Here is a 20,389-nt window from a genome sequence, read left to right on the forward strand (position 1 = left end):
CATCTTCTCCAGGTTTTCAGCGTTTACCTCCCTTCCTTCGTATGGTGCACTATATAGTGTGAGTGGAGCGTCTTCGGATATTCCCGGCGTTCTGTTACTGTTACTATTTTTAGAAGGTCAACGCAGTGTCCAGAACGTAAATTGGACCCGTAAATTATCCTCACTGTCAAAGTGCAAAGGTCGAATCAATTTATAGCCACGCGAAAAATACACTGTCATCTATCTCTCTATAGATACGGCTTCTCTGTGTTTTTGTGTGTGTGTGTGTGTGTGTGTGTGTGTGTGTGTGTGTCTCTATGTGAGCAACACCTGTGCATTGTTCAGTTCTGTTTGTGATGTGGTCTGGCGGCTTTTGTGTAATTTTATGTAAAAAGTTTTGAGATTTATTGTTCGTGTTCCTCTTACTTGCTCATCTATTTGGTTTTATTGGTGATCCTGAAAGGTTCCACTTTTTAACTCGATTTGAATTAAAATATTACAAGCCCGTTATTCAAGATATAGAATACAGACTTATAATTCTTACCAAGAAACATCTTAACTACTTTTCATTTTAACAAATTCCACAGAGCATTATCAACTCAACCCCACCCCCTGCCCTCCTCTCCTTATTTTTTGTTTCTTTCTTTCCTCTTTTTGAAAGCGGACAAACACTCAAGTCCTTAATGGCTCAAAACCGTAGGACTTTTAATATTAATTTTAACGTAATTTTATGTACTGGCCTTCCTTTGAGAAGCTCTAACTTGCTCAGTCCTGTTTGAGTGGAGTTCGCCTCCAAAGGTGATTAACACGGTTACATTCGTCGACAAGGATGGGACTCGATATGGTCAGGAATGGCATTATGGCCACTGAATCATTTTCGTGCTGTTCCCATTCCACGAATCTGGGAGGGACCTAAGCTTGGCGGGTCCATTGTTCGGACCCGGCGAAGCCGGCGTACGGCTCTAAGTACTTCTTCCCGGCGAAGCCGGCTACCCGGCGAAGCGGGTATTCATTCTAGTGTACTATATGTAGACGCTAGGGGAGCTCTGGGATGGTTTACGGGAGGCTTACTGTGCCTTTAACCTTTTTTCTGTCGTTTTGAGCACATTTTTAAAGTAAACATGACAAACGTATGAACTAATTTTAACGCTGCTGAGCTGAAACTGATTCAATCCCACAGTCCGGACTTCGTCAAAGATTGCTTGACCGAAATTTCAATCAATTTGATTGAAAAATGAGGATGTGACAGTGCTGCGTAATAGTTTCACAAAAGGCCGGATATGACGTCATCGAAGACATTCCGCAACAAAATTAAAAAAAAAAAGTCGCGTAAGGCGGCGAAATAACAACATTTAGTCAAGCTGTCAAACTCACAGAATGAAACTGAACGCACTGCATTTTTTCACCAAGACCGCATACTCGTAGTTATCAGTCCACCGCTCGTGGCAAAGGCAGTGGAATCGACAAGCCAGAATAGTGCGGTAATGGTCGCGCTGAGCAGGATAACACGCTTTTCTGTATGTCTATTCTTTTTAGTGTACTGAGTTTGCTTTTAATCCAAACATATCATATCTATATGTTTTTGGAATCAGGGACCGACAAAGAATAAGATTAAATTGTTTCTAAATCGATTTCGGACAATTAATTTTAATCATAATGTTCATATTTTTAATTTTCAGAGCTTGTTTGTAATCCAAATATAACATATGTATATTATTTTGGAATCAGAAAATGACGAAGAATAAGATGAAAGATGATTTTGGATTGTTTGAAAAAATTTTAATGACAAGTTTCCGATTTTTAATGAATAAATTCATGAATTATTTTTTAAGCCACCAAGCTGAAATGCAATACCAAAGTCCGGCCTTTGTCGAAGATTGCTTGGCTAAATTTTCAATCAATTTGATTGAAAAATGAGGGTGTGACAGTGCCGCCACAACTTTTACAAAAAGCCGGATATGACGTCATCAAAGGTATTTATCGAAACAAACAAACAAATGTCCGGGGATATCATTCTCAGGAACTCTCATGTTTCATAAAGATCGGTCCAGTAGTTTAGTCTGAATCGCTCTACACACACACACAGACACACACACACACACACACACACACACACACACACTGACACACACACACACACACACATACACCACGACCCTCGTCTCGATTCCCCCTCTATGTTAAAACATTTAGTCAAAACTTGACTAAATGTAAACAGTCTGGGGATATCATACCCAGGAACTCTCATGTGAAAATTCATGAAGATCGATCCAGTAGTTTGTTTTCTTTGAATCGCTCAACAAACACACACACACACACACAAACACACACACATACACAACCACATACCTCATCTCGATTCCCCGTCAATGGTAAAACATTTAGTCAAAACTTAACTAAATGTAAAAAAAGTACACACAAAAAACATGTACAAGGGAAGCAGCCTCTCTAGTTCTGGCTACAACCAGAGGAAGGTAGATTACTTCCCTTCAATCAGGCATTGATCTAAAAATCAGTGCTAGTCCGTGGAACAATGGTGATTTCTTTATCATCATCATCATCATCATCATCATCATCATCATCATCATCATCATCATCATCATCTCCTTTCTTTTTCTTATTCACACCACATTGGATCTTTTTGTTCATGTTGTTGGCTTTTCAAAGCTCCGATCCAGTCTTTACACATGCAGGTGTGTGTGTCATTTGTCAAGTAATACCTGTGTTACCTGCCCCTGCTGTCCTACTTTAAGCGGTCACCAATGGCGGACAGGTAAGCGACCCGTTTGATTTACCTGTGGAATATTGCTTGAATCTTAAACTGCTGGATTCGAATTTTACTACATGAAATGCAAGCATGCGTTTGATTGCTTACGATGTGTGGCATGTGCTTGTTGTGTGTGTATATTTTGGCGTGGTCAGCGGGAAAATTTACAAACTTTGTATCGTGTTTTCAAAGTTGCTTCCGGGGTACGTCCACCATTTTGTCCGATTGTTTGAAATTAGTCTACACGTCAGGTGCTTGATGGTCGACAGAACTAAGACGCAATGGTTTTTGAAACAGATACGTCGGTTATGTGGGTGAATTTAAATTTCATGCTGAAGAGTTCAACTGAGTACCTCTGTTTAGGTTTTGTCATTGACAATCAATGACATAACTGCTGTAGATTGCTGAACTTGTTCACCCTGCTGGCAGTGGCACGTACCCCGGAAATGCAGTACTTTGTGTTTGTTACTTGTACCAGTTAGTGTTATAGTTTTCGATGTGTTTTAGTATTTATTTGCTTGGTAAAGTGACTCCTGTGTGTTTGTTCACCAACAGTTGTTGGTTGCAGGTGGAAGTTGAAATAGTGTTCAATGCTGTCGTTGACAATGACAGTGTCACTGTCAGTGACACTGAAGAATTAAAATTGTTAACCAAGTGAGTCATCAACTGGTTGTTATTATCCACATAGGATTTTCTTGACTTTTTCTTTGTTTACTCATTGGAGTCGCGCCCAAATTGGTCGTTTTGTTCCCTCGTATCTCACTGTTTTGGGCATTTTGTAAAAAATCACAGACACACAACATAACTACATAAAACAAAATGTATCAGAAATAATTTTGTATTATGTGATCTTTATGAAAACACTAAACTCATGATTGAGGCTGTTGTGTTGATCCAACTTTATGACACTTAATCCAAGTCCAATATGGTATGCAAAAGGGGGTAAAAGTGACTATTTTTTAAAATGAAAGTTTTGAGTGACGCCATGCTGTTTCTAAGGCGAATTGACTAGGTCGCAGTCCACACAGAAAAACCGGTGGTGAAGGCGCCAAACCAACACCAATAGTAGTTAAAGGGAAGCAACTCCTTCGAAAATGAAAGTACTTTCAGTTACGTCCCTGCAATCCTCATCACTTCCAACGTTGAAAATAACTCACCAATCTTGTTGGCAATATAAAGCTGGCACCACGCCTTTAACGTAGTGGAAAGGTGCCGGTGTCACGAACAAAAACCTCTGCTGAACAATCCTTCTCTTTGCGGTCAATGCGCATTCGCCAATCTTGGACTTAAAAAAATCCGACCCTTTGAGTTTGACCGAACGAACCATGGGTTAGGGTTAGGTTGTTCACGACCTGATTAATCTCCCCATGTCAGCGCATGCGCATTGACCGCAATGAAAAGGATTGTTCAGGCAGAGGTTTCAGTTCGTGACACCGGCGATTTTGATTCGACACGAATCGAATTAGTTTTAAATGTAAATACGCACTTCGCAGTAACTCAGTGACCCCTTAGTAACTGTCAATGTGTTATGGTTTAAATTCAATGCTCTGTTAAAAAAAATTTACAGAATGGTAAGTGTAATATGATTGCCTATACTACGATCGAGTATACGAAACCATAACAAAAGTAAACCTAAATGTCGCATAGCTCTGTATCGTATAATGTACGCGCATGCGCTATGCCTTCCTACGCTTGCGGTTTCCTGAATAAACCACTGAAAACATGAACAACATGTTTTGCCTTTGTGTCAACAAATAACATTATATGGTGGCAGCGGAAAAGGTAACAAGCAGCAGATCCAGTCCCCGTGAGTGTGCCTCTGGTTAGAAGCCTACAATCGGACTTTTTTGGGCTGAATACACTGTTGTGTTGTTAGTATTAGCCTCTTCGCTCGAGCACGTGTTCGCGACCGTTACACAGATTACGGTTAGGAAAAGTCGTTTCCAATCATGTCTTCAAAACAAGTTCCCGAGATGGTATGGGACAGTGAAAACGTCGCAGAGTCTTTCAAAATGTTCAAGCAAAGACTAGAACTGTATTTTATCACAAAGAAGGTGCCGAAAGAGAATGAGGTTGCCCACATACTCCTCCAAATTGGTGAAAAAGGCCTTCGCATGTACAATGCTATGACCCTCACAGATGAAGAAAAGAAGAGCTCCAAGATTGTTTTCCAAAAATTGAGTGAACAAATCGAGCCAGCTGAACACTTTCGTGTGAGCAGGCTCAAACTCATGAGCATGAGGCAGGCCAAATCAGAGTCACTCGATGATTTTGTGACAAGGGCGCAGCTCCAGGCACAGAAGTGTGTTTTTGACGCTGCAGCAGAATTGGAGGAGAGACTGATAGAATTGATCATCTCGAGCACACCCATTGAAGAATTCCAAAGGAAACTCCTGGAACAAGAGAAGGGTGTCAAGTTGGCTGATGTGGTAAAGATGGGTCGCACGTTCGAGGCTACTGCATCACATGTAGAGCAGCTACAAACAATGGCCGGCTCTGCCAGTATCAGTACCATTAAGTCTAACAACCGTCCCTCTCAAACCCATCTTACCTGCAGAAACTGTGGTGGACGACACAAACCACGAGAATGCCCAGCCCATGGTGTTACCTGCCATGCCTGCGGCAAAAATAATCACTTTGCCAAAGTTTGCCGTTCCGAGCAACACCAGTCTCCACGCATCCCTTCACATGGACGCGGGCAACGACGTGGCGGATCAAGCAACCGCGGTGGAGGACATCACCGGAGGTCAGAAGCGAAAATCAAGGCGATGCAGGCGGAAATCGACGAAGAGAACTTCGACGAACTAACTTTTAGTCCGGTCGTCATCTCTTCAGTCTCTTCAACGCCCCAACAACGTGACGAAGCATTCGTCAGACTCAAAACACAACTTCCACGTAGAGCCGGACAACACAACGTCATCGTCAAGGTCGACACAGGTGCACAGGGGAACACACTGCCCCTGCGCATGTTTAGAGACATGTTCCCTGATCTACTGACAAAGGAGGGGACACCTATCAACAAGATCTTGAAAGAGAAAGGCGGCACGAAGCTGACTGCCTATAACGGCACAGACATTTCCTGCCTTGGCAAGATTACGTTTCCCTGTCGCTACAGAGGCGAGTGGCAGGAAACGGGGTTCTACATTGTAGATGTAGAGGGACCAGCCATCATTGGGTTGCCGTCGTGCGAAAAGTTGAAAATCGTGACACTGCACTGCAGCATTTCAGCGTCACCCCCAGCAGCTAAGGACAAGATCACCTGTGTCCAAGACCTGCTGAAAGACAATCCGGAGCAGTTTGACAAAATTGGCAAGATACACACCATGTCCCATTGTCTTTTTCTTCCAGGCTAAACCCTGAGCAACAACAACAAAAACATCAACAATTAACATACGAATACTGGCCAGACAAGCTTAGTTAGATTTAGTCTGGACAATGAACTCAAGTCTAGTTTCACAAACCTCTTTTTCGCGCAAGAATTAATTTATTAAAATAAAAAACGCTCGCGCTGGACCCGAGTACTCTTCAGATTGGCTCGCTCCCCCAGTATGAAAGTTTTTGTCTTGTGCACGTTTAAGACCAAGTGATTGATCTGTGTGAATTACAGGCATTCCCTTTGCTATATAAATACATTGCATGCGAGCCGAGGATGTGCGTGGTGACTGGCCTTTCTCTTTTATTTGTAATTTGATCACAGTGAAAATGCACACACACACATTCACACACACACACACTCTCTCTCCCTCACTCCCTCTCTCTCTTCCTCTCTATCTCTCTCTCTCTTACACACACACACACACGAGTACAGACTCATGCACACGCACACACACACACACAGTAACACTAACACATGTGCACAAAATGAACACACACACACACCGCGCGAGAGAAAAAGATGTCAAAGACTTTTGAACGTGACGTAATTTTTTATGACGCTATATTTCTCGTCAATGTGTGACGCGTTACTGCCTGGCTGGCTGTGGCTCCGCGAATTCCCCCCGCCGCCAAGTCGTTTTTTTGTGGTTTATTTCGCATTTAGGTCCCAGGTAACATTATGAAGTTTTAATACGATCAATCGGACCTATTATCAAGTTAGTGTATCAACTTTTGAACGAACTGCGCCCAGTAGTTTCCCAGCAATAAGCTGTTAAGTCGAGACACACACACACACACACACAATTAAAGTCCGCTGGACCCTTGTACTTTTGTACTCGGGGATAAATTGTGATGTAAGTTGAGACAAATGAATTCCAAATGTTTTGTGGTTTTTTACTCTTTCGTTCTTTGTACACGTAATGGTGAGCACCTGAGACAAGTTTGTTTGTTTGTTTGCTTAACGCCCAGTCCACCACGAAGGGTGATATCAGGGCGGTGCTGCTTTGACATTTAATGTGCGCCACACACAAGACAGAAGTCGCAGCACAGGCTTCATGTCTCACCCAGTCACATTATTCTGAAACCGGACCAACCAGTCCTAGCACTAAACCCATAATGCCAGACGCCAGGCGGAGCAGCCACTAGATTGCCAATTTTAAAGTCTTAGGTATGACCCGGCCGGTGTTCGAAACCACGACCTCCTTATATAGGGTGGAGGGGGACAAATGGTCTAATCAAATACATTATTTATTTTAAAACGTAGAATAATGTAGCTTGTAAATCTATGACAACCTGTAATTGTAAATGTAATACATGTACAATCGTAATTTTCAAGTAGTTGTAGTGTGTAACTGTGAGTATTAAAGGCACAGTGCACCTCCCGAAAACCATCACAGATACTGTCAGGCTTTTACACACAGTACAAACACCCTTCCATTTGAACGCTCACCAAACGGGAACATTCTAGGTGCCCTACGTAAAGAGCGAGCAATTTTCAAAAATTAATTTTGCGGATTGTGTCAGAGACAATCGGACCGTGGTGCGTTTTGGCGCCAGACCTAACTTTTAAAATCTAAATAATAAATTGACAGCTTGTTACACAAACATTCTTAAATCATAAAAGAATTCTTTTTTCATCAAGACAAGATCAGTACAATTTGAAAGTTTGAAAAAAGAAAAGCCCGGAAGCAGGGTCACTCAAGGTCGTGGTTCTCGTAGCAGACGACGGTTTATGCCTATCGCCAGTTCCTCTGAACAGTCAAAAGCCATCGCGAGAGTTCTTGTGAACCACAGCCGTTTGTTTCGTGCATAGTCAGAGGTACATAATAATGTGCTATTGCAGATAAGCTCACAGCGAGTCGCATTCAAATTTCTAACTGACGACTGCATTGTGAAAAAGGGAAACTGGATCACACTGGTTTACGATGGCTCAGGGGTAAGATAAACCACGCAAATAAATTCTTTGAAAATTGCTCGCTCTTTACGGAAGGCACCTAGGATGTTCTCAAGCGGTGAGTGTTTAAATGAAAGGGTGTTTGTATTGTGTGTAAAAGCCTGACAGTTTAGTATCTGTGATGGTTTACGGGAGGCTTACTGTGCCTTTAAAACAAGCACCTGCACAGTGTGCTGTGTCAGTCAACCGAAGCATGCATAGGTCTACATCTTTATTTAGTCTTTTCACTTTCACAGTTTTACTTTAGCTTCAGATCGGTGTACAGCAGTCCCTCTCATGAACGGACACCCTTGGGCCATAGCAAAACTGTCCGTACATTGCAGGTGTCCGGTCACGGGAGGGGTGACCACACCACCCCCTCCCCCATACACTCACACAGAGACACACAAACAACAGGATTGAGTCTATGCTAATCACTTCTTGTGGCTGCTAAACAATAAACTTCTAATACTTCTTTAAACGTTCTGTAAAAATGATTTGTATGAAAAGTGTTGAAAAGAAGAGATAAAATAAATCCTCAAGGCAGTGAACACACTCACCATGCACTGACATACGAAAGCAGCCACACAAACACAGCACAGAGGAGCGTGTGCAGATGCTTTGCAAGAATAAGCTTGAAACCCAGTTTGAATAAATAGCAGCAGATATAGAGCTGCATGTCATAATCATGTAATTTATTTTCATCTTGTCTGGCTTTATTGACTGCATGCCGATCATGTGGCATGGCAGTGACTTTTCACTCTTCAGTCGGAAATACACTGTACATAACACAGCTCCCACTCTCCCTCACTAATGCCTACCCCAAGCCGTGACAACTGATGCTTGGAAATTGTGTGGAAGAGTACACCTCTCTATTTCTCTCCAATGCTCTTCCTGCTGACATGCAGTGACACCGGACACCCCACAGAGTTTAGCCAGCTACCCCCCCCCCCCCCCCCGCCTCCCTCTCTCTCTCACTCCCTCCAGTGTTGGGCTGTGGCCAGAGAGGTCAGCTCCAACTGTTCACTCAGAGCAAAACCAGTTGACTGTGTCGTAACTTTTGACACAGCAAGACAACTGAAGGGTTCACAGATTAGGCAACCGACTCACTGGTCAAGGCTGAGGGGAAACAAGAGTATCTTGTCAATGAAAGAGGTTACACACAGACACACGATGCTGAGAACTGTGGCCGGTTTTTCACTCTCTTTCGCTCAGGACCTTCATCGACTGTGGTTTCTGTTGTTTACGTCCAACAGACAAGAATAAAGAGCACAGTGCAGTTTCATGTTGGCATCTTCGCATGTACTCCACTCCTGACCAAAACTACCCCCCCCCCCCCCCCCCTCCTGATGGGTACAGGTGCACTCAAGTTACCAGTGACAGTCGTCACGCCATTGCGGCTGTGATCTTTGCACCAAGAGCCGGACTGCTCTGTTATCGATTTTGTTGTGGTGAAAATTTGACGATGGTCTGTCCGTACATTGGAGGTATGACCTGCTGTTCGGACCGAAAATGAGTGTCCGTGTCCACGTTTTGCAGGTGTCCGTTTAAGGGGGGGCAAATATAGAAGGAAAACACTCCGTGCCGAGCAAATGTGTCCGTACATGTCAGGTGTCCGCTCACGCCGGGGGCCGTACATTGCAGGGACTGCTGTACCTACACATTTTTAATTGTATGCTTGATATGTTTCAGGTGAAATAACTGGCCACAATGGGGAAGACCAAAGAGTTAGTGTTGTGTCTTGCCTTGGGCTTGGTGCTGCAGGTTCATGCAGGTAAACTATGTGTGTGTGTGGTCGCGCATGATATAATTTATTGGGACTAAGTTGCAAAAGGGTATTTAACTGATGGTTGATCGTGCAAACAATATTATATTCGGACAAAAAAATGAATGTTAACACTTCATCTTTTTGTTTTAAGAAGCAGAACATTTCTGAAATGCAGACATGACTAATTCTAAGACCAAATCCTTGAAAAGTTCCTTTTGCCAGTACTTACCCTAAATATGACTCAATTCTCCGTACAGTGGTACCTGTGATGTGATAAAGGCCACCCTTGGGATTAGTTAAAAGTGTCCCCACATTGCAGGTGGCCTTATTGGTAATGGTATATTTTGGTCAAGATAATAAAAGGGACTTAAGAAGGTGCCCTTTCGTGGAAGGTTTCCACTCATCAGAGGGGCTTAGCTCACATCGCACGTACCACTTGATCAACATATTCTGCAAAGTATGCAAAACAACATGAAGCGGAATTTTCATTTTGCAGAAAATACACATCAATAGAGGACTTTTGGCAATTAAACTCTGTCAGATGTGTATGGGTTGTTGAAGAACGACCTTTTGTACAAGGAATCTAAATAACAATAAGTCTGTGTTGCTTTTTGTTGTCCTTTATTTTTGTCTGTTACCTGATGAAGTTTGTACAGGCATGAGCAAGTTCCAAAATGTTCACTCGCCTTGTGGGCTAGTAAATTTCAAAATTGACTAGCCCACAAACAAATTCACTCGCCCACAAAAATTAATGACCAAAGAACAAAACGATTTCATCTATTCAAACGTGGTGAAAGACGAGCAGCCTGTACCGATCGGATCAGTTGAGCGACACGAGCACGCTGGTCTTGCGTTGGCTGGTGCATAGCGTGTCCCCCCTCGGTGTCTTCAACCTTTTTGTTTGAGTTTACCCATTTTTTGGTGCTTCACAACAGACAATCGTCGCTCGGAAAATTATAATACCACAGACCCAAAATATTCATTCGCCAAGTGGGCGATCATTATAAGACTTTCTACTCGCCCACACTCATTTCTGGTCGCCTGTGGCGAGTGGGCGGCCGATCTTGCTCATGCCTGTTTTTATAAGCGAAAATTCATATTATTGTGCTGTCCTTGTATCGGTGAGTACAGAATTCTTTTGTTTTTCAACTTTTGTGTAGTGGAGGAGTGGAAGGGTAGTAGTAGAATACACGAAGCCCAAGTCCAAGCGTCTTGTTTCAACTTTTTATTCAAGAAAACAATGCAAGGAAACGTAGAGGCCGAAGGCGAAACCCGTAGACAGCAAAGCAAGTGTAGTGTCGTGTTCAGCTGCTAGGAGCGAATGCATCCTTATGCCGGGGTCCGGCTTATACTTATAGCCCCGGCGCGGACTGCACAGAAAGCACCGTCCGCCGAGAATAAAAATCGCCTGAATACGGCCAGAAACACGAAATCTGTGTTTCTTACACTTGCTTTACCCTACGTTATTTAAACAAATACATAACCAATCATAACAAACAATACATCAAATTAAAGCTACGACCTTTAGCTTTCCATTGCAATAGATCACATTTCATAAAAACTTATATTTATTTAGTAGGATGCAAAAACAATGGTCCTAGTGAAGGCACTGAACCAACTTCAGTGCGGAAAATTACAAAACTCTCTAAACTGGAATAATGGACAAACTCATAAATCATACAGATAAAAAGAAGAACCCTAGACAAACATCATGATATGCGTTACTTGGGGGAAAATTATACATTGACTTAGTACGAAGCGGTAAAGTCCGAAAGTAAATGGAATCGGCTAAATTCCTGCGCGAGTACCTGTCTGCATAAATTAGCAATCTTTGCAGAGGAACCAAGCATCACTCATTACAACCAAATCCTTATAAACAAACTAAAATCATAGGCAACATAGGTACGGGATATGTAATAGTGATACAAAAATGACAAAACAATGATTGAAAAGACAAAGATGAGTTTGTGAGAATCAATTTCTCCCGACGATACATGAAAACCGGTCAAGGTCAGAGTGACGCTTTGGTCAGTTCGAAGCATTATCGTAAATATGCAGCCATCCAGCCTAATCAGTGACTTCTATGCAAACCTAAATATAATTAGGACCGTATCAAAGATAAAAGGGACTTTGAAAGATAGAAGTTAGGTAGATATATAAAGAAAGGTATTGTATTAGAATTTGCGCCGGCAATGGTGCGCGCGCAGCATCGTATCGTCTGCTATGGGATGGGTTATCCCGTTTTGTACTGTACACAAGGCTGTTTCGCTATGCGATGAGTAGAGTGTTTAGGGTAGCGAAGTGCACTTGGCTACATCTGTACAAGGTTTTGCAAGAAAATGTGACTCACTCACAACCCATACAAACCCGACAGAGTTACTTTCTATTATTGAAGTTCAACTTGTTTTTGAGTGTGGCTATTAAGTCTCCGTGTGTGTGAATGAGTGTGTGTGCGCCTTGGGTCGCCTGTTGGTGAGACAATTGTGCGCGTTACAAATATTCGTGTTATTATTATTATTATATGAGTGTGCATGAGTTGTAAATGCGAAAGAATGTGTATGAGTGCGCCTTGAGTCGCCTTGTGGTGAGATATGTGCGCGTTATAAATACTCGTATTATTATTATTATTATTATTAAATAACCCTTATTTTCTTGTTTCAGTGACGAGGCCACCTGGGATTTTTATACAGCCAGACTATGACGTCTATTACAAAGCAGGAGAGACTGTGGAGATGCCATGTGTAGCAGAGGGGTCTCCCAGACCAGTGTAAGTCCAGTTTTTACATTTAGTCAAGTTTTGACTAAATGTTTTAACATAGAGGGGGGAATCGAGACGAGGGTCGTGGTGTGTGTGTGTGTGTCTGTCTGTGTGTGTGTGTAGAGCGATTCAGACTAAACTACTGGGCCGATCTTTATGAAATTTGACATGAGAGTTCCTGGGTATGATATCCCCGGACGTTTTTTTCTTTTTTTCCATAAATACCTTTGATGACGTCATATCCGGCTTTTTGTAAAAGTTGAGGCGGCACTGTCACACCCTCATTTTTCAATAAAATTGATTGAAATTTTGGCCAAGCGATCTTCGACGAAGGCCGGACTTTGGTATTGCATTTCAGCTTGGTGGCTTAAAAATTAATTGATGACTTTGGTCATTAAAAATCGGAAAATTGTAAATTAAAATTATTTTTTTATAAAACGATCCAAAATTACGTTCATCTTATTCTTCATCATTTGCTGATTCAAAAAACATATAAATATGTTATATTCGGATTAAAAACAAGCTCTGAAAATTAAAAATATAAAAATTATGATAAAAATAAAATTTCCGAAATCGATTTAAAAACAATTTTATCTTATTCCTTGTCGGTTCCTGATTCCAAAAAACATATAGATATGATACGTTTGGATTAAAAACACGCTCAGAAAGTTAAAACGAAGAGAGGTACAGAAAAGCGTGCTATGCAGCACAGCGCAACCACTACCGCGCAAAACAAGGTCCCCCCGCGGGTTAGGGGGAAGAATTTACCTGATGCTCCCCAGCATGTCGTAAGAGGCGACTAACGGATTCTGTTTCTCCTTTTACCCTTGTTAAGTGTTTGTTGTATAGAATATAGTCAATGGGTGTTTGTAAAGAATTTAGTCAAGCAGTATGTAAGAAATGTTAAGTCCTTTGTACTGGAAACTTGCATTCTCCCAGTAAGGTCATATATTGTACTACGTTGCAAGCCCCTGGAGCAATTTTTTTATTTGTGCTTTTGTGAACAAGAAACAATTAAGTGGCTCTATCTCATTCCCCCCCCCCCCCCCCCCCCCCCCCTTTTCCCGTTTGCGATATAACCTTGAACGGTTGAAAACGATGTTAAACACCAAATAAAGAAAGAAAAGAAAAGCTAAACAAGGCTCGTCAATTTCACTGCCTTTTACGGACTACGGTCTTTGTGAAAAAATGCAGTGCGTTCAGTTTCATTCTGTGAGTTCCACAGCTTGACTAAATGTAGTAATTTCGCCTTACGCGACTTGTTTTTTATTGCCAATGTGACAGGGTACACAGTAGTCTCTCTTCACAGCAGCTCTGTACTGACAGAGTTGTCTGTCCGCCTTGACATTATGAGTGTGGGCTATTTATAGTAGCTTGACTTGATAAAGTCGCTGCCCTCAAAGTCAAACAAACCATAAGAAGTGGGCAACAGTATCGCTCTTTGTTGACAAAGTCTTAGCTAGCTGGTACTCATTTCTGCTTCTCACTATGTGTTGGCAGTCAGAATATGGTAAAAAGAAAATGTCCGCACTGTAGACACTCTGTGAACGGAATATATATGTGTGTTCCCGCTGTTTCATGGTATTATTATGATTATTAACAAAAGAATGTTTGAGGTAGCATAAACAAGACTGTCAGGTGAAATTTAAGACAATGCTACTCTTCAACACCTTTTGCTACACTTACAATTCTACAGGGCCTAGCATTGTAAGCCGTTCGGCGTACTTTACGCCAAAATAACATCTCCAGTACGCGGAACTTGATTTGGTGTACACCGAAATGCAAAAACCTGTTATTCCCAAACGGTAAACCCAAACAGTCCCAGCTTTTGTTTTGTGCGCCGTTCGGTTCAATTCTCAATCGGTTTGACAGTTTGCTTGAGCACGCACTTCTTCTGGCATCGCGCGTGCATGCTTTGTGCCGGTGTTTTGTGGCTCTAGACTTGAAATAATGTCTCGAAGCGACATTGTTGAACTGGTGGTCAGCCATTCAGTGACAAAGAATCCAGGTATTCCTGGAAGTGGGAATGGCTGGGTTTCGTTCCGAAGGCGGAAGGCGAGTCAGAAGAAATAATGTGCCGATACGGACTATGGCTCCGAAAGGTTGCTATTTCTGGCAAAGCGTACTGTCAGTTGTGCCGGAAAGAAATAGGTTACGCGAACAAGGGCTTCGCTGCTATCACAGGCCACTGTGAAACGCAGATGTTGGTAAAGGCATAATTTAGTTGCTCAATCTTCTTTGGGGGGGGGAGGTCATTTTAGGTAAAAAAAAACGTCAAATTCGGGGCCCCCACCTTTGTAAGCTGAACTCACTTTTTCCAATGCTGGGCCCTGATTCTAAACTGCGACACTTGAAGCTTCACAGATTTTGGCAGCTCTGGTGTTAAATATTTTTCTTGATGTGTGTTAAGCTACTGTTGGAAGTGTAATTTTCTTCATGTATGTACAGATACACGTGGGAGCGCAACGGCATTGACTTTAACCCTAGCGGTAATGACGACCGTGTGGTTCAACTGGCTAACGTTGGTACGATCGTGATCACCAGGCCGGAAGACAAAGATGAAGGCATTTTCCAGTGCTTTGCTAAAAATTCCTACGGAACATCTCTCAGCATCAACATCAACTTGAGAGAGGCAAAACTGAAGGTATGCTGTAGAATTTTTTCTTTTTCATTTTCTCAAAGATGATAGGCAGTATGGCGACCCTTGTTTACTCCTTTTTGCCTTCTCTCTCTCTGGTCTTTTCCTTTTGGAAATGTTAAAGATGTGTAAAGAAAAGAAAACAATTCTTCCCAGCCCTGTTTTATGTTATTTATTCTATTGTTAAGGGGAGGCACTGGTGTTAAAAGTGATTTTTGTTTTGTTTCATAACTCTTGGGTCAACAATTGTTTTAGAATTTAAGTGCTCAGTCCGTCTCCTGAGAAAATGAAGGGGAAAAAATGTGACCATCGGTTGCCAAGGCCAGGTAGCAATCCAAGATGGCCGCCAAACTGCCCATTTTTAAAACCCTAAGGCTTTTATAAAACTGCATGAAATTTTGTTTTGATGCTTGTTATTTATACTTTAGCACAATGCCGAGAAACTGATAGAGGCTTTTATTTTATATCTCAAGTCATTTAAAAAATATCAGTGATGAAAGTGAGTGATGTTGAATTTCATGAAAAAAACGCCCCCAAAAATGGTATAACTTCTCAAGAAATTTTTTCTTCAACAAATCACTCTGTCAGTTTCTGCAAAATAACACACTCAAGATGTATGCAAAGTGTCAACAGCGCAAGTTTATTAGAAAAAAAGCCTTAGGCTTTTGAATTGACCAAAAAGTAGTTTTAGTTGTCTTCTGTCTCTTTTTACACCCCCGGTATAGGGGTGTGTATAGGATTCCTGAGACGGTCCTTACAAAAATTGGGACCAGTCAAACACACGGTTAGGAAGTTATTGGTGTGTATAGGATTCAGTCCATGTGTTTGTTTGTTTGTTTGTGTTCGCATATAGATCTCAAGAATGAACGGACCGATCGTCACCAAACTTGGTGAACAGGTTCTATACATTCCTGAGACGGTCCTTAGAAAAATTGGGACCAGTCAAACACACGGTTAGGGAGTTATTGGTGGATTATACAAGGACTTATAGAGGGACATCTTAATGGTCAAAGGGAAATAACCATTCTCACTCAGTCACTGCCACCAACTGAGAAGGTTATTTCCCTTTGACGGGGGTGTTTTTCCTACCTCGGAGGAATTTCTTGTTTTCTTTCACTGTCACAGTTAAATGTGTGTAATAAATTCACCTGCCCGGGTTTCTTTTCTTCATATCTCTCATTTTTCAATCCTTAAACAAGTAGTGACCATTTTTTAATGAATTATGATTTATTTTAAATGTAATTTTTTGTATGCAACAGAGTTTTGTGGTGGAGGCAGACAGAACCAAGTACCCCCAGCTGGGTAGAGAGATGACGTTGGACTGCGTGCCCCCCGAGAGCATCCCTCCCGCCAACGTTTACTGGATCATCAAGAAGCCGTACGGTGGCTTTGATGCCGTCAACTACGATGCCAGAGTCTCCATGGACCATGAGTGTAAGTAGTATTGAGACGAGCATTTGGCTTTGCCTTAGCCGGTAGGGTCGCTGTAACTTACACATCTACATGGGTGGGATTCTTCCGGTATATGCCGGAAATCTTGATTGATTATGGCCTCTTTTTGTTCTCTCTTTTTTTCTACTTTTATTTTTCTTCGGTTGAGGTTGATTCTTCAGGATTCATGACATTTTTTAGTCCCACCCATGCATTTGGCTTTGCCCTAGCCGCTAGGGTCGGTTTAACTTATACCTCGTCGTATCAGTCCGCCTTGAAGGTGAGGACAGATGTGACCTTCCACCACGGAATGAGTCGCATGTCACCTTTGCATGATTTTCATATTTTTACATTTTCCTGAAGAGGTTTTTATGCTCTATCCAGTGGTGAAAACCGTTTTAGAAAAGAGCAAACACTTTCTGAGTTATTAGCCTGTGACTAAGGTGACCCTCACACTGTTACCAGACATCGCCCAGACTTATATTAAGCCTAGCGCAGAACCGCGTGAGGTGACATGTGACTCATTCCGTGGTGAAGGGTCACAGATGTCTAGAACAGCGCTGTGCAGTTTACTTGAATTAGAGTGCAGTGTCCTGTATAGAACTGAGGCACGTCAGCTTCGTTGGTGCCTGAGTTAATTATTGGGTGGTGCTGCTCACAGCCTAGCACACGGCACTGTAAAGATTCCTCCTCCCTTCACCTGTCTCGCCGCCATCCGTCCGACCCTTAGTCCCGACCCTAAATAGTCTCATAACTATAAGGGGTTTCTGTCTACTGTCATTTTGAATTTGAGGAGTTCAAAATAAAAATAAATAGCTCTTCTGTATCGCAAGTTCTCTAGATAGATTCAATTGCTTTACAATAACAATGCCACGACGTAAAACACGTTTGGGTTAAAACTAATTCAATTTTGACAGGCATGAGAGTTTTCCGCCAATTGGTAAATTCCTATCATTTTTATAGCTTTTACAAGATTTTTGAGATCCCAGGATTAGATCAGATAGCAAAAATCTGCAGATTTTTTTCCAAGAAATTCCAGGGCGGGTGACTGAGATACACTTTTGTCATTTTATAAGAGACTACTTGACTTTGCTTGCCTGTTTGTTGATGTGAGAAAATTTTTTTTTTTTTTTTTTTAAACAATTTTATTTTATGATCTAAGATTTTTACTTGATAACTTTTTTATCAGCTCAGTGCACCCTGGCCTTTATAGTTGCACTTATGATAATAATAATAATAAGGGTGTTTATAGGGCGCAAATCCTAAAATAGTTCAAAGCGCCTTACAATCTCAAATATAATCATCTTAGTAACAGCAACAATACACAACATAAGCGTCTTAAATATAATAATCTTAATAACAGCAACAATACACATTTAAAAACAAAGAAACTTTAAATAAATGCAACGGGTGCAACTTATCGGGTGTTTCTTTTCTGTTTCTTTCATCAGCATCTTTCATTCTGCTTACAGTTACACCAGAGTTTTTAAGTGGAAGCTCATAGTGTCATTGCATTTTGTTTTTACTGTTTCAGACCGACTTCGCTTCACCAATGTGAGGAGAATCGATAAAATGGGTGGACGAGCTTATGCCTGCATGGCCATGAACGGCATCATGAGATTGTCTTCTCAAGGGCCACAGTTTTTTATCGAGCCACAAGGAGGTAAGTATTATTTTCAACATTTTTTTTTTCAGAGACAGGGCTGAACTGGGGAATAAAAAGCTCCAGTCGGTAGTGGCGCTGTCTTCGATTCCAGTGGTCGCTACTGGCGTGACTTCGATCCTCATGTTCCGCGAGGGATTTATTGCCCGGAGTCTACTTTTGTTGAGTCTCCTTGGTGTCCAAACCCTCCTACGGACAAGCATGCGCACAATACAGAACCCAAGTCCACAGCGAAAGTTTCCCCAGTGAATAAGCAGTCCGAATTTCCATGAGAGTAATCTCACAAGACTAAATTAAATTACATATCTTATCCCAACTCACATATAGCAATTTACTTTAGTCTAGTGCTAGAACGCTGCATCGCATCACCTTGGTAACAAGGGAGGCAACTCTTAAAAAAAAGCTACCTTGACCCATAAACAGGACAAAGTCACGTGACTTCCTGACCTTGCCGCCATATTGAATTCATTCACGAGAAAGCGGAGAAAATCCTTCCCTCTTTTTTTAGAACAACCCCACTAGCGGGGAAGGTGGGAGGGAATTAACTATGTGAGTTGGGTAAGTATATTAATCAAATGAAAATTTATTACTCAAATTTTTGATTAAATTACATATCTTATCCCAACTCACATATAGCAGATTGCTAATGAAGGCGGTGGGATGCTCAATCTATGAGCTAGGCAATTATTTGCCCTGCTGCTACCATTGCAGGTAGCGCATTGGAACCGTCCTGTCGTGCACTGGAAATGTCGCGCAGGTAAAGGTTGATAGAGAACTCCTACGATCTCCAGTAGGCTGAGTCAAGGACTTTAGAATATCCTACCGATTTTAGCACCAACGTAGATATATGTCCCTTAATCTACCCTTGTGTTCAAAGACGATAAGAGTAGTTTTTGCTTATGATCTTATAAACCTCTTGTATGAGACAGGAAGGAGCATAAGTGATATAACTGGTCAGATTCATAATAATGGGTCGCCTATGGCGAGAATCCTATAAAGAGGAAAAACCAAGACCATCAGAGATGGTTGTCCTAGCTTCTGATGCCTGACTAAGAAGTCTGGACGGAAACGGAGCGAGATAGAGAGCCTCTATTGAAACCTACATCTCCTTGTAAGCCGAAGAGTGCGTGAATCTCGCTACCTCTGCTCGCTGTAGCTAGGAGTAAAAGGGAGAACGTTTCATGCATTAAGGTTCATGAAATATCTCTTGCAGCCATCTCACTCTCATACATTCTGCTGTGTTGAGTAGTGTTTCTACGTGAACTTACAAATTTCGTTGGTCGAAAGCTCTGTCATGTTATTCCAAAGCAGGCTGGTTTTCTCGTACAAAGTAACAACAAAACAACAACAAAAAAGTTAACTAATAGCTTCCATGGGTAGCTGGAGTTCAATGTGTTTGGTTGTTGTTATCACTGATTTACTTTTGGGGGGAGAAAACAGATTTTGCTTAAGATTGACCATGACAGTGCAGGTGTGCATGGTTGACTGTTGAATGTAACTTTTTCCCCCCAGGTAACGAAGAGCTTCGTCCTGTGTCCTACATGTGGGCGTCGCCAGAGGATCACTTTGGTCTGCGTGGCAACAATTTCACCGTCAAGTGCATCTTTGCTGGGAAGTGAGTGCTCTGTGCTGAAATGATAAAACAGTGGAACCCTGTTTTTAAGACCTCCCACAATCTGAGAAAGTCGAGTCTTAAAAAGGAGGGAGTCTTAAGATGGGGGTAGTTTTACAGAGGTGAAGAACAGAGAGTCTAAGAAAACAAGGTCTTAAAAAGGAGGGAGTCTGAAATTGGGGGGGTCTTAAATTAAAATGGAGTTCCACTGTATTTTACAGGTACATTCTTTTTCTGTGTGAACCATCATGGATTCCGCCACAAGATCTGTCGCGGTTGATACATGGTATAAAAACATTCTTCAGATTGGCTGCTTCCTGCCCATACTAAACATTTTTGTTGAATTTGTAACAAGAACAAAACGGGATGAATCCATGCACAAATGTCTTTTGTCACAAAAATTCACATGTGACTCGATCAGTCTCTTAAATAGGGTACAGCGTGCAGATCAGATTTCAGAGTAAC

General features: G+C 41.8%; 1 protein-coding gene across 2 annotated transcripts in view; it reads left to right on the plus strand.

Moving 5' to 3' along the window:
• Positions 1–2,682: 2,682 nt before the first annotated feature.
• LOC138964755 (neuroglian-like) overlaps positions 2,683–20,389 on the plus strand; it is a 57,322-nt gene continuing 39,615 nt past the window's right edge. For both annotated transcript variants that reach the window (XM_070336800.1, XM_070336801.1), the window contains exons 1-7: positions 2,683–2,752; positions 9,747–9,828; positions 12,484–12,589; positions 15,029–15,224; positions 16,478–16,652; positions 18,184–18,312; positions 19,825–19,927. In XM_070336800.1, coding sequence (XP_070192901.1) covers positions 9,765–9,828; positions 12,484–12,589; positions 15,029–15,224; positions 16,478–16,652; positions 18,184–18,312; positions 19,825–19,927 — 773 coding nt within the window. In that variant the 5' untranslated portion in view covers positions 2,683–2,752; positions 9,747–9,764. The remainder of the gene's footprint in view (positions 2,753–9,746; positions 9,829–12,483; positions 12,590–15,028; positions 15,225–16,477; positions 16,653–18,183; positions 18,313–19,824; positions 19,928–20,389) is intronic.

Source organism: Littorina saxatilis, linkage group LG4 (genome assembly GCF_037325665.1).
Source record: "Littorina saxatilis isolate snail1 linkage group LG4, US_GU_Lsax_2.0, whole genome shotgun sequence".
Taxonomy (NCBI): domain Eukaryota; kingdom Metazoa; phylum Mollusca; class Gastropoda; order Littorinimorpha; family Littorinidae; genus Littorina; species Littorina saxatilis.